General features: G+C 43.2%; 1 protein-coding gene across 1 annotated transcript; it reads left to right on the top strand.

Annotated features, from left to right (window-relative positions):
• Positions 1–616: 616 nt before the first annotated feature.
• Positions 617–7,746, top strand: LOC112265974 (ATP-sensitive inward rectifier potassium channel 1). Its single transcript, XM_024443484.2, has 2 exons — positions 617–777; positions 6,490–7,746. Exon 2 carries the CDS (start codon positions 6,507–6,509, stop codon positions 7,605–7,607), a length of 1,101 nt encoding a protein of 366 aa, XP_024299252.1. The 5' UTR covers positions 617–777; positions 6,490–6,506; the 3' UTR covers positions 7,608–7,746.
• The last annotated feature ends 5,876 nt before the right edge of the window (positions 7,747–13,622 follow it).

Raw genomic sequence — 13,622 nt, 5'->3', positions numbered from 1 at the left:
CCTGCCATCCAGGACCTCTATACCAGGCAGTGTCAGAGGAAGGCCCTAAAAATTGTCAAAGACTCCAGCCACCCAAGTGATAGACTGTTCTCTCTGTTACGGCACAGCAAGCGGTACCGGATAGCCTCGCAATTGTTATTTTACTGCTGCACTTTAATTATTTGTTACTTTTATTTGTTACTTTTTAAGGTATTTTCTTAAAACTGCATTGTTGGTTAAGGGTTAAGCATTTCACTGTAAGGTCTACCTAGACCTGTTGTATTCGGTGCATGTGACAAATACCATTTTATTTGATTTCATTTGAAATGCAGTAACACTATTTGACTTAACAGCAAATACAAGCACGTGTGTGTGATTGTGCATGTGTGTGTACTGTAAACAGCTTTCTCTTGATCTAGACATTGAGAGCCCTGCCCAAGACACGGGTGGTGTAGCAGGGGGCAGTCAGGCTGGACCTGGGTACTGGCGCTGTGTGGGGTAAACACATGCCCACGCAACAGTCCTGCTGGAGGGCTGTACTGGTAGCCTACTTTATGTTTGTGTGTGTGTGTAAACATCACCTGATGTGATTCCAATCCCAAGTTTTATAAAAGCACACACATCTGTAGCACTGAGAGAGCTGTCAGAACACTAACTACAGTTCAAAGGGCACACCCTCAGAGACTGGCTGGGAGAGAGACGGAGACAGAGGGGATCCCGTGTGCAACACAACTTTGTATTTCCACAGTTTCCACACTGACAGGATCTCATCTTCTGTAGTTGGACCAGTATCATCCAGTGAGTACTTGGTATTCTCCTGTTATAACAACAGTGTAATGATGATATCTATCATGTTTAAATGCACCGACTTTGAGCCTAGGGTGGGCTTGCCGTGTTACAGCTACTCTCTTCTACAAATATGTGTTGCAAATATTTTTAATTGACAGTAATTCCAGTAACGTTCTTCTTGCTTCCAAGAAACACTACTTCCCAAACACCTCCCTCTGCAACTGGATCCTGGACTTCCTGACGGGCTGCCCCAGGTGGTGAGGGTAGGTAGCAATACATCTGCCACGCTGATCCTCAACACTGGAGCACCCCCAGGGGTGCGTGCTCAGTCCCCTCCTGTACTCCCTGTTCACCCACAACTGCATGACCAGGCACAACTCCAACAACTCCAACACCATCAATAAGTTTGCAGACGACACAACAGTCTGCAAACTTATTGATGGTGTTGGAGTTGTTGGAGTTGTGCCTGGTCATGCAGTTGTGGGTGAACAGGGAGTACAGGAGGGGACTGAGCACGCACCCCTGGGGGTGCTCCAGTGTTGAGGATCAGCGTGGCAGATGTATTGCTACCTACCCTCACCACCTGGGGCAGCCCGTCAGGAAGTCCAGGATCCAGTTGCAGAGGGAGGCGTTTAGTCCCAGGATCCTTAGCTTAGTGATGAGCTTTGAGGGCACTTTGGTGTTGAACGCTGAGCTGTAGTTTATGAATAGCATTCTCACATAGGTGTTCCTTTTGTCCAGGTGGGAAAGGGCAGTGTGGAGTGCAATAGAGATTGCATCATCTGTGGTTCTGTTTGGGTGGTATGCAAATTGGAGTGGGTCTAGGATTTACGGGATAATGGTGTTGATGTGAGCCATTACCAGCCTTTCAATGCACTTCATGGCTACGGACGTGAGTGCTACGGGTCTGGAGTCATTTAGGCAGGTTACCTTAGTGTTCTTGGGCACAGGGACTATGGTGGTCTGCTTGAAACATGTTGGTATTACAGACTCAGACAGGGAGAGGTTGAAAATGTCAGTGAAGACACTTGCCAGTTGGTCAACGCATGCTCGGCGTACACGTCCTGGTTATCCACTTGGCCTTACGGCCTTGTGAATGTTGACCAGTTTCAAGGTCTTACTCACATAGGCTGCGGAGAGTGTGATCACACAGTCGTCCGGAACAGCTGATGCTCTCATGCATGTTTCAGTGTTGCTTGCCTCAAAGCAAGCATAGAAGTTATTTAGCTCGTCTGGTAGGTTTGTGTCACTGGGCAGCTCTTGGCTGTGCTTCCCTTCGTAGTCTGTAATTGTTTGCAAGCCCTGCCACATCCGACGCGCGTCGGAGACAGTGTAGTACGATTCAATCTTTGCCCCGTATTCACGCCTTGCCTGTTTGATGGTTCGTCGCAGGGCATAGAAGGATTTCTTATAAGCTTCCAGGTTAGAGTCCCGCACCTTGAAAGCGTCAGCTCTACCCTTTAGCTCAGTGCGAATGTTGCCTGTAATCCATGGCTTCTGGTTGGGGTATGTACATACAGTCACTGTGGGGACGACGTCCACGATGCACATATTGATAAAGCCAGTGACTGATGTGGTGTACTCCTCAATGCCATCGGAAGAATCCCGAAACATGTTCCAGCCGGTGATAGGTAAACAGTCCTGTAGTTTAGCATCTGCTTCATCTGACCACTTTTTTATAGACCGAGTCACTAGTACTTCCTGCTTTCATTTTTTGCTTGTAAGCAGGAATCAGGAGGATTTATTATTTTTATTTATCTGTTATTTTACCAGGTAAGTTGACTGAGAACACATTCTCATTTGCAGCAACGACCTGGGGAATAGTTACAGGGGAGAGGAGGGGGGAGGAATGAGCCAATAGTAAACTGGGGATTATTAGGTGACTGTGATGGTTTGAGGGCCAGATTGGGAATTTAGCCAGGACACCGGGGTTAACACCCCTCTCTTACGAAAAGTGCCATGGGATCTTTAATGACCTCAGAAAGTCAGGACACCCGTTTAACGTCCCACCCGAAAGACGGCACCCTACACAGGGCAGTGTCCTGGGGCATTGGGATATTTTTTTTTAGACCAGAGGAAAGAGTGTCTCCTACTGGCCCTACAACACCACTTCCAGCAGCATCTGGTCTCCCATCCAGGGACTGACCAGGACCAACCCTGCTTAGCTTCAGAAGCAAGCCAGCAGTGGTATGCAGGATAGTATGCTGCTGAGTTGTGGTCGGATTTACCAAATGGAGGGCGAGGGAGAGCTTTGTACGCGTCTCTGTGTGTGGAGTACAGGTGATCTCGAATTGTTTTCCCTCTGGTTGCACATTTAACATGTTGATGGAAATTAGGTAGAACTGATTTGTTTCCCTGCATTAAAGTCTCTGGCCACTAGGAGCGCCGCCTCTGGGTGAGTGGTTACCTGTTTACTTATTTCCTTATACAGCTGACCGAGTGCGGTCTTAGTGCCAGCATCTGTCTGTGTGGTAAATAAACAACCACGAAAAGTATAGCTGAAAACTCTCTAGGGAAGTAGTGTAGCCTGCAATTTATCTCAATATACTATACTTCAGGCGAGCAAAATCTAGAGACTTCCATAGATTTTGTGCACCAGCTGTTGTTTACAGATATGCACAGACCGCCCCCCTCTCGTCCCCTCTCGTCCACTCATATATCCCGCTAGCTGAAAATCCATGTTATCATTCAGCCACGATTCCGTGAAACATAGGATATTACAGTTTTTGATGTCCCGTTGGTAGGATATTCGTGTTCCTACATCGTCTAATTTATTGTCCAATGATTGCACGTTGGCGAGTAATATTGACGGTAACGGCAGCTGCATTCGCACTCACCTTCTGCGGATCCTCACGAGGCACCCCCTCTGTGTCCTCTGTACCTGCGTCTCTTCCTCTTGCAAATAACTGGGATGTTGGCCTTGTCGGGTGTTCGGAGAATGTCCTGTACGTCCTGCTTGTTGAAGAAAAAATCTTTGTCTAATCCGAAGTGAGTGATCGCTGTCCTGATATCCAGAAGCTCTTTTTTTGCCATAAAATACGGTTGCAGAAAAATTATGCACAAATAATGCAAAACCCCCCACATAATAGCACAAAAGACAGGAGCCCTGTCAGCTCCTGTTTTTTCCCTGAGTTTCTTTTTCTCGTCCACCGGGCTTTGACCCTTGCCTGTCCTGACCCTGTACTCGCCCGCCTGACCACTCTGCCTGTCATCTGAGCCTCTGCCTGTCACTGAGCCTGCCTGCCATGCTGTACCTTTGCTCCACCTCTGGATAACTGATTTCAGCCTGCCCCTGTCCCTGACCCTGAGCCTGCCTGCCGTCCTGCACCTTTGCTACTACTCTGGATAATCAACCCCTGTCTGCCTTGACTTGTCGTTTGCCTGCCCAGTCTGCACTTGGGTCTTACCTTGATTCCTGATATCTTGCCAGGGACCATCAATCAAATAATTCTTTGCTATCTACAGTTGATGTTGGAAGTTTATATACACTTAGGTTGCAGTCATTAAATCTTGTTTTTCAACCACTCCACAAATTGCTTGTTAACAAACTATAGTTTTGGCAAGTCGGTTAATACATCTACTTTGTACATGACACAAGTAATTTTTCCAACAATTGTTTACAGACAGATTATTTCACTTATAATTCACTGTATCACAATTCCAGTGGGTAAGAAGTTTACATACACTAAGTTGACAGTTCCTTTAAATAGCTTGGAAAATTCTAGAAAATTATTTCATGGCTTTAGAAGCTTCTGATAGGCTAATTGACATCATTTGAGTCAATTGGAGGTGTACCTGTCGATATATTTCAAGGCCTACCTTCAAACTCAGTGCCTCTTTGCTTGACATCATGGGAAAATCAAAAGAAATCAGCCAAGACCTCAGAAAATAAATTGTAGACCTCCACAAGTCTGGTTCATCCTTGGGAGCAATTTCCAAATGCCTGAAGGTACCACGTTCATCTGTACAAACAATAGTACGCAAGTATAAACACCATGAGACCACGCAATCGTCATACAGCTCATGAAGGAGACGCATTCTGTCTCCTAGAGATGAACGTACTTTGGTGCGATATGTGCAAATCAATCCCAGAACAACAGCAAAGGACCTTGTGAAGATGCTGGAGGAAACAGGTACAAAAATATCTATATCCACAATAAGACGAGTCTTATATCAACAAAACCTGAAAGGCCGCTCAGCAAGGAAGAAGCCACTGCTCCAAAACGGCCATAAAAAAGCCAGACTACAGTTTGCAACTGCACATGGGGACAAAGATTGTACTTTTTGGAGAAATGTCCTCTGGTCTGATGAAACAAAAATATAACTGTTTGGCCATATTGCCCATTGTTATGTTTGGAGGAAAAAGGGGGAGGCTTGCAAGTCGAAGAATGCCAAAGCCCTGACATCAATCCTATAGAACATTTGTGGGCAGAACTGAAAAAGAGTGTGCGAGCAAGGAGGCCAACAAACCTGACTCAGTTGCACCAGCTCTGTCAGGAGGAATGGGCCAAAATTCACCCAACTTATTATGGGAAGCTTGTGGAGGACTACCCAAAATGTTTGACCCAAGATACACAATTTAAAGGCAATGCTACCAAATACTAATTGAGTGTATGTAAACTTCTGACCCACTGGGAATGTGATGAAAGAAATAAAAGCTGAAATAAATAATCCTCTCAACTATTATTCTGATATTTCACATTCTTAAAATAAAGTGGTGATCCTAACTGACCTAAGACAGGGAATCTTTACTAGGATGAAATGTCAGGAATTGTGAAAATCTGAGTATAAATGTAGTTGGCTAAGGCGTATGGAAACGTCCGACTTCAACTGTATATAGTTGTAGTAGGCTAGATGATTATGTTTTAGGAAGGTTATGGTTATCTGACTGATTTGGGCCAGTGGAGTGAAATATTTCAACAATAACTTTTCTGTAATGACTTGGGGTCTTAACTATGGCATGTGCCCAGGATTACAGGATTGCAGGACTTAAGTGTAGATTCACATGTTCAAGTGATGCATGGCAATTGCTAGTAACTAGAGCAACACTTTAAGTAAGTAATAAGACTGATGGTTGGGGCAGGTGAAATCATTTAATTGATCATAGATTGACAGGGGCGTTTGTGCTACTAAGTTGTTTCACATATTTATATTTTGATGAGAATTAAGGTCAGTGGGACTTTTACCTTGTGTTTTACCTAATTAGTTCACTAACAATGTGTGAAATTAAGAATTAAAGGAGGTAAAACATTAACTATTTCACAAGTCTGGATCCAAGAGTGAATGTTACACAACTCCATTATCTCTTACATCCTCTTATAGACCAATGCTTGGTTTGTCATTATTGCTTTAAGAAAGTTGTGAAGGGCAGCAATTTCATTTGAAGAACAATGATATTGACGGAAAAATGACATTATTTATCATTGAATTCTAGTTTGTAATTTGTTCCATTCAATTCAAAGCATCCAAGAGCCTTGAACAAAATATGAATATTTAGTCTGCAGTTTTAAGACACCTTGAATTTCATGACTGGCGTACAGGGAGGTATAGGTTACAGGGTCGGATGAAGGTTTATCTTGAAGATGGAACATATTAATGAAAACCTCCAGTGTTCTGTATTAATAGTTTCCAGTCTGTATATATATCTAACAGTTCTTGGATGACGAGGATATTGATTTCTTTGTCTGGGTGAGTTAAATAACAAATTGTCCTCTCTAACAGACGACAGGACCTAGAAAATGGTGTTTGGCATCCGGAAGTGCATCCAGGACCACCTGGTGGAGCGAAGAATCCGCAGAAGCCGGCTGGTGACCAAAGATGGCCACTGCAACATTGAATTCGGCAATGTGAAGTACGGCAACCACTTTGCCTTCCTCGTGGACTTCTGGACGACCTTCGTAGAGTTCCGCTGGCGCTTTGTCCTCTTCTTCTTCATCGCCTCATTCACCCTGAGCTGGTTCATCTTCAGCCTGCTGTGGTTCTGGGTCGCCCGGAACAACGGGGACCTGACATGGCAGAACCCCCCAAGCAACCACACCCCCTGTATGTGGAACGTCTACGGTCTGACTACGGCCTTCCTCTTCTCCCTGGAGACCCAGACCACCATCGGGTATGGTGTACGCGCTGTCACCCCCCAATGTCCTGGTGCTGTAGCCCTCATCATTATCCAGACTCTCATAGGGGCCCTCATACACTGCTTCATGTGTGGAATCATTGTGTCCAAGATATCCCTCCCTAAGAAAAGGGCCAAGACCATCTCATTCAGTGAGGTGGCTGTCATCTGTCCTAAGAAGGACTTCCTTTGCCTTATGATAAGAGTGGCCAACTTACGCAAGACCCTGATGATCGGGAGCCAGATCTACGGAAAGCTGTTGAGGACAACAGTCAAACCCGATGGGGAGACAATCATCATGGACCAGGTGAACATTGAGTTCATGATGGACGCTGGGAAGGACAACCTCTTCTTTGTGTGCCCTCTCACACTCTACCATGTGATTGACAAGGCTAGCCCTTTTTTTGAGATGGCAGTGGACACTCTCCGTAAGCAGGAGTTTGAGCTGGTGGTCTTTCTGGAGGGTACAGCCGAGACCACCAGCTCAGCCTGCCAGGTCAGGACTTCCTTCATTCCTCAGGAGATCATGTGGGGTTACAACTTCCTACCCATCATCTCCCGCAGCAAAGAGGGCAAGTACAGAGTGGACTTCTCCAACTTCTCCAAGGTAGCGTCCGTTGCCACCGCACACTGTGCCTACTGCTTCCACAACATAATGGGACATCACCTCCCCTCCATTAATGTCATTGACAATGTTGGATTTGAAGTTATTGATATCCTAGAATAATTTAATATAACCAAGATGTGAACTTTTGGATGGCAATATGTGAAGATATTTTTTTATCTTGTAATATTTATATATACAGCAGGGTTTGAAATGATTGAAACCCTTTATAAAGATGACCAATATTGACTTTCAAATAATTCATTCAAATACTGAGCAATAATTTATGAAATTATATTATTTTATACTAAGGAAATTGCTCAGAGAAAGAGATTTTGTTTAACAAGTAATATATTGGGGTCAAAACTATTGACTTCCCTAAGATTCTTATTTATAAAGTAGTCAAAAGTTTAGTATTTGTTTCCATATTCCTAGCACGTAATGACTACATCAAGCTTGTGACTCTACAAACTTGTTGGATGTATTTGCAGTTTGTCTTGGTTGTGTTTCAGATTATTTTGAGCCCAACAGAAATGAATGGTAAATAATGTATTGTGTCATTCTGGAGTGAGTTTTATTGCAAATAAGAATATAATATGCTTCTAAACACTTCTACATTATTGTGAATGGTACCATGATTGGAAATAATCCTGAATATATCATGAATAATGATGAGTGAGAAAGTTACCCAGGGTCAAAGATCATACCCCTAGACATGCTAACCTCTCACCATTACCATCTTGACCCTCTGACCCTCTACTTTGTTCAATATTATATGCTTTGCAGAGACGTGGCTGTATGACTATGTTTGTAGGACTCTGCTGTTTCTCCTTTCAGCGGCATAGTTGGATGAAGGCAGCCGCTGGCAAGTCCAAAGGGAGAGGGGTGTCTCTTCAAAAACAACAACTGGTCCTCTGCTTCCAGTGTGATGGAAATCTATAGCTTTTGCTCAGCTGATATAGAATACCTCATAGTAAGCTGCAGACCCTTTTATCTACCAAGAGAGTTCTCATCCGTAATCATTACGGCCATATATATTCCTCCACAAGCCAATATCACTCTGAAACTCAACAAACTGTATGAGACCATAAACAAACAAGAAACCTCCGGTACCGGAGCATCGGCTCTCGGACCAACAAGCTCCGAGACAGCTTCTACCCCCAAGCCATAAAACTGCTAAATAGACATAAGACTGCTAAATAGTTCATATATAAACTGAGTGTACAAAACATTAGTAACATCTTCCTAATATTGAGTTGCACCCCCTTTTGCCCTCAGAACAGCCAGTACAGCCTCAATTCAGTTGTGTCAAGTTGTGATACACACAGGAAACTGTTGAGCGTGAAAAACCCAGCAGCGTTGCAGTACTTCGTACACTCAAACCGGTGCTATTGTTTTGTACATTCAGTGTATACACACGAAATACACACACTACACTGACACTGACACTCTCACACGAAACCCACACACATGCACATACACTACATACATATGCACATAACACACCCACGCATACCTGACCACACAAACACACATATACACACACACGCATAACACAACACAACACAACACACACACACACACAAGCATACACACACACACACACAAGCATACACACACACAAGCATACACACACACTTTTATACTTATATGTTCTGTTCTTTATTTTACTCTTATTATTATATATCCTAATACTTATCCTTCCTTTATGTACATATATACCTCAAATACCTTGTTATTATCTATTCTGATACTTATCCTTCCTTTATGTACACACCTACCTCAAATACCTCATACCCCTGCACGTTGATCTGGTACTGGTAATACCTGTATATACTGTAGCTCCATTCTTGTGTATTTTACTCCTCTTGTGTTACTATTTTTTGTTGTATTATTATTTTTTAACTCTGCATCGTTGGGAAGTGCTTGTAAGTAAGTATTTCACGGTTAAGGCTACACCCGTTGTTTTCGGTGCATGTGAAAAATATAATTTAATTTGATTTACTCTAACTTGATTGATAGCTTGAAATGGCTTATTGGTAGCTAGTTATAAAGTTGGGAGATTGGGAACTATAATACATTGCTAGGTGGCTAGTAGTATTACAGAGAAACAACAACAAAAATACACTTATTTTAATCGGACAAATCTGAGGTGACACGTGTACCTATGGGCATGACGTCTAGGATTATTATTATAGTTATTTCTTTTTTTGCTGTTATTGTTGTTGTAATTATCTCACTTCCCTTTAGCAACATTGGATTTGTCATTCATGCTAATAAAGCTCATCTGAATCTCAATCTCATGTGTCCTTAAGAATATACTCAATCAATCAACCAATCAATCCAATGTATCTATAAAGCCCTTACATCAGCTGATGTCACAAAGTGCTGTAAAGAAACCCAGCCTAAAACCCCAAACAGCAAGCAATGCAGGTGTAGAAGCACGGTGGCTCTGAAAAACTCCCTAGAAAGGCCAGAACCTAGGAAGAAACCTAGAGAGGAACCAGGCTATGAGGGGTGGCCAGTCCTCTTCTGGCTGCGCCGGGTGTAGATTATAACAGAACATGGCCAAGATGTTCAAATGTTCATAGATGACCAGCAGGGTCAAATAATGATAATCACAGTGGTTGTGGAGGGAGCAACAGGTCAGCACCTCAGAAGTAAATGTCAGTTGGCTTTTCATAGCCTATCATTCAGAGTATCTCTACCTCTCCTGCTGTCTCTAGAGAGTTGAAAACAGCAGGTCTGGGACAGGTAGCAAGTCCGATGAACAGGTCAGGGTTTCATAGCCGCAGGCAGAACAATTGAAACTGGAGCAGCAGCACAACCAGGAGCACAACCAGGTGGACTTGGGACAGCAAGGAGTCATCAGGCCAGGAAGTCCTGAGGCATGGTCCTAGGGCTCAGGTCCTCCGAGAGAAAGAAAGAAAGAAAGAAAGAAGGAAAGAGAGAAAGAAAAAGAGAGAGAATTAGAGAGAGCATACTTAAATTCACACAGGACACCGGATAAGACAGGAGAAATACTCCAGATATAATAGACTGACCCTAGCCCCCCGACACAAACTATTGTAGCATAAATACTGGAGGCTGAGACAGGAGGGGTCGGAAGACACTGTGGCCCCGTCCGACGATACCCCCGGACAGGGCCAAACAGGCAGGATATAACCCCACCCACTTTTCCAAAGCACAGCCCCCACACCACTAGAGGGATATCTTCAAGCACCAATTTACCATCCTGAGACAAGGCCGAGTATAGCCCACGAAGATCTCCCCCACGGCACAACCCAAGGCGGGACGCCAACCCAGACAGGAAGTTCACATCAGTGACTCAAGTGACGCTCCCCTCCTAGGGACGGCATGGAAGAACATCAGTAAGCCAGTGACTCAGCCCCTGTAATAACGATAAGTGCTATGGGATCTTTAGTGATCACAGAGAGTCAGGACACCCGTTTAACGTCCCATCCGAAAGACAGCACCCTACAAAGTGCAATGTCATCATTGCCCTGGGTCATTGAGATATTTTTTTAGCCCAGAGGAAAGGGTGCCTCCTACTGGCCCTAAAACACCCCTTCCAGCAGCATCTGGTCTCCCATCCAGGAACCAACCAGGAGCAACCCGGCTTAGCTTCAGATGCAAGCCAGCATCAACATGATTTTAAATAGAAGCATAAGGAAACCTTTAGGAAACTTTGTGCTGAAGTACTGAAATTCCCACAGAGGAACGTTGTTAACATTCTCAAAATAATTTCAGAACATTACTTGAAATAGAACGATGAGGAAGCGTTATGGGAAGGTTGTATGCAAATCCACACTCTCACCAATCTCTAAGAAACATACGGTTCTCAGAACGTTATGTGCTAGCTGTGTAGTGAGTGTAGACCTATGCATGCACGTTATCCTACTGTATGTGGGGTTTTAAATATATCTGTTGCAAAGGGCATCATATAATTGTGGCAATTTGTGGGCCCAGAATCCCACCCTCACCGAAGCTACATTGTTGTTATGCCCTTTTTAAAATATCCTATTTTCAATGGAAGGGTCTTTAATAGTTTTAGGACAAATGACAGCATCTCAAGATGTAGGCTTAGGCCTGTTCATAAACCGCATGACCAATGAGAAATTATTATATTTTCTTAGAAGTCTTGAATTAACGTAGCAGACTAAACTCAACTTCATGATGAAAGAAGTTTCTTATGAAACTGATACCAGGCTTTGTGGAATTCAGCTCTGAATACATTGATTTGCCCAAGGTCAATACCAACACCTTAGCCAATACATACTTTTATTTTTTAATTTATTTTTTATTTCACCTTTATTTAACCAGGTAGGCTAGTTGAGAACAAGTTCTCATTTGCAACTGCGACCTGGCCAAGATAAAGCATAGCAGTGTGAACAGACAACACAGAGTTACACATGGAGTAAACAATTAACAAGTCAATAACACAGTAGAAAAAAAGGGGAGTCTATATACATTGTGTGCAAAAGGCATGAGGAGGTAGGCGAATAATTACAATTTTGCAGATTAATAACACTGGAGTGATAAATGATCAGATGGTCATGTACAGGTAGAGATATTGGTGTGCAAAAGAGCAGAAAAAATAAATAAAAACAGTAAATAAAAAATAAAAACAGTATGGGGAACTGCTCAGACAGCAGATGTTTGAAGTTGGTGAAAAAAAGTCTCCAACTTCAGGATTTTTGTGGTCACAGCTAGAGAACTGGAATGAAAGGCGGCCAAATGAGGTGTTGGCTTTAGGGATGATCAGTGAGATACACCTGCTGGATGCTACCAGCCAGTGAACTGAGATACACCTTAGCCAAAAACATTTAAACTCAGTTTTCACAATTCCTGACATTTAATCTGTAAAAGTTCCCTCTTAGACAGAATGTGAAATGTCAGAATAATAGTTGAAAGAATGATTTATTTTATTTTATTATTTTAATTCTTTCATCACATTCCCAGTGGGTCAGAAGTTCGCATACACTCAATTTGTATTTGGTATCATTGCCTTTAAATTGTTTAACTTGGGTCAAACGTTTTGGCTAGCCTTCCACAAGCTTCCATGAAGTTGGGTGAATTTTCACCCATATTCCTCCTGACAGAGCTGGTGTAACTGAGTCGGGCTTGTAGGCCTCCTTGCTCGCACATGCTTTTTCAGTTCTGCCCACAAATGTTCTATAGGTTTGAGGTCAGTGCTTTGTGATGGTCACTCCAATGCCTTGTCTTTGTTGTCCTTAAGCCATTTTGCCACAACTTTGGAAGTATGCATTGGGTCATTGTCCATTTGGAAGACCCATTTGTGACCAAGCTTCAACTTCCTGACTGATGTCTTGAGATGTTGCTTAAATATATCCACATAATTTTCTTTCCTATGATGCCATCTATTTTGTGAAGTGCACCAGTCCCTCCTGCAGCAAAGCACCCCCACAACATGATGCTGCCACCCCCGTGCTTCACGGTTAGGATGATGTTCTTCGGCTTGCAAGCCTCCCCCTTTTTCCTCCAAACATAACGATGGTCATTACGGCCAAACAGTTATGTTTTTGTTTCATCAGACCAGAGGACATTTCTCCAAAAAGTACGATCTTTGTCCCCATGTGCAGCTGCAAACCGTAATCTGCCTTTTTTATGGCTGTTTTGGAGCAGTGACATCTTCCTTGCTGAGCGGCCTTTCAGGTTTTGTTGATATAGGACATGTTTAACTGTGAATGTAGATACTTTTGTACCTGTTTCCTCCAGCGTCTTCACAAGGTCCTTTGCTGTTGTTCTGGGATTGATTTGCACTTTTCGCACCAGAGTACATTCATCGCTAGGAGACAGAATGCATCTCCTTCATGAGCTGTATATACTTGCATACTATTGTTTGTACAGATGAACGTGGTACCTTCAGGCATTTGGAAATTGCTCCCAAGGATGAACCATACTTTTGGAGGTCTACAATTTCCTTTCTGAGGTCTTGGCTGATTTCTTTTGATATTCCCATGATGTCAAGCAAAGAGGCACTGAGTTTGAAGGTAGGCCTTGAAATACATCCACAGGTACACCTCCAATTGATTCAAATTATGTCAATTAGCCTATCAGAAGCTTCTAAAGCCTTGACATAGTTTTCTGGAATTTTCCAAGCTGTTTAAAGGCACA

Source organism: Oncorhynchus tshawytscha, linkage group LG13, assembly GCF_018296145.1.
Source record: "Oncorhynchus tshawytscha isolate Ot180627B linkage group LG13, Otsh_v2.0, whole genome shotgun sequence".
Classification (NCBI taxonomy): Eukaryota; Metazoa; Chordata; class Actinopteri; order Salmoniformes; family Salmonidae; genus Oncorhynchus; species Oncorhynchus tshawytscha.
This window is presented reverse-complemented; position numbering and strand designations above follow the sequence as displayed.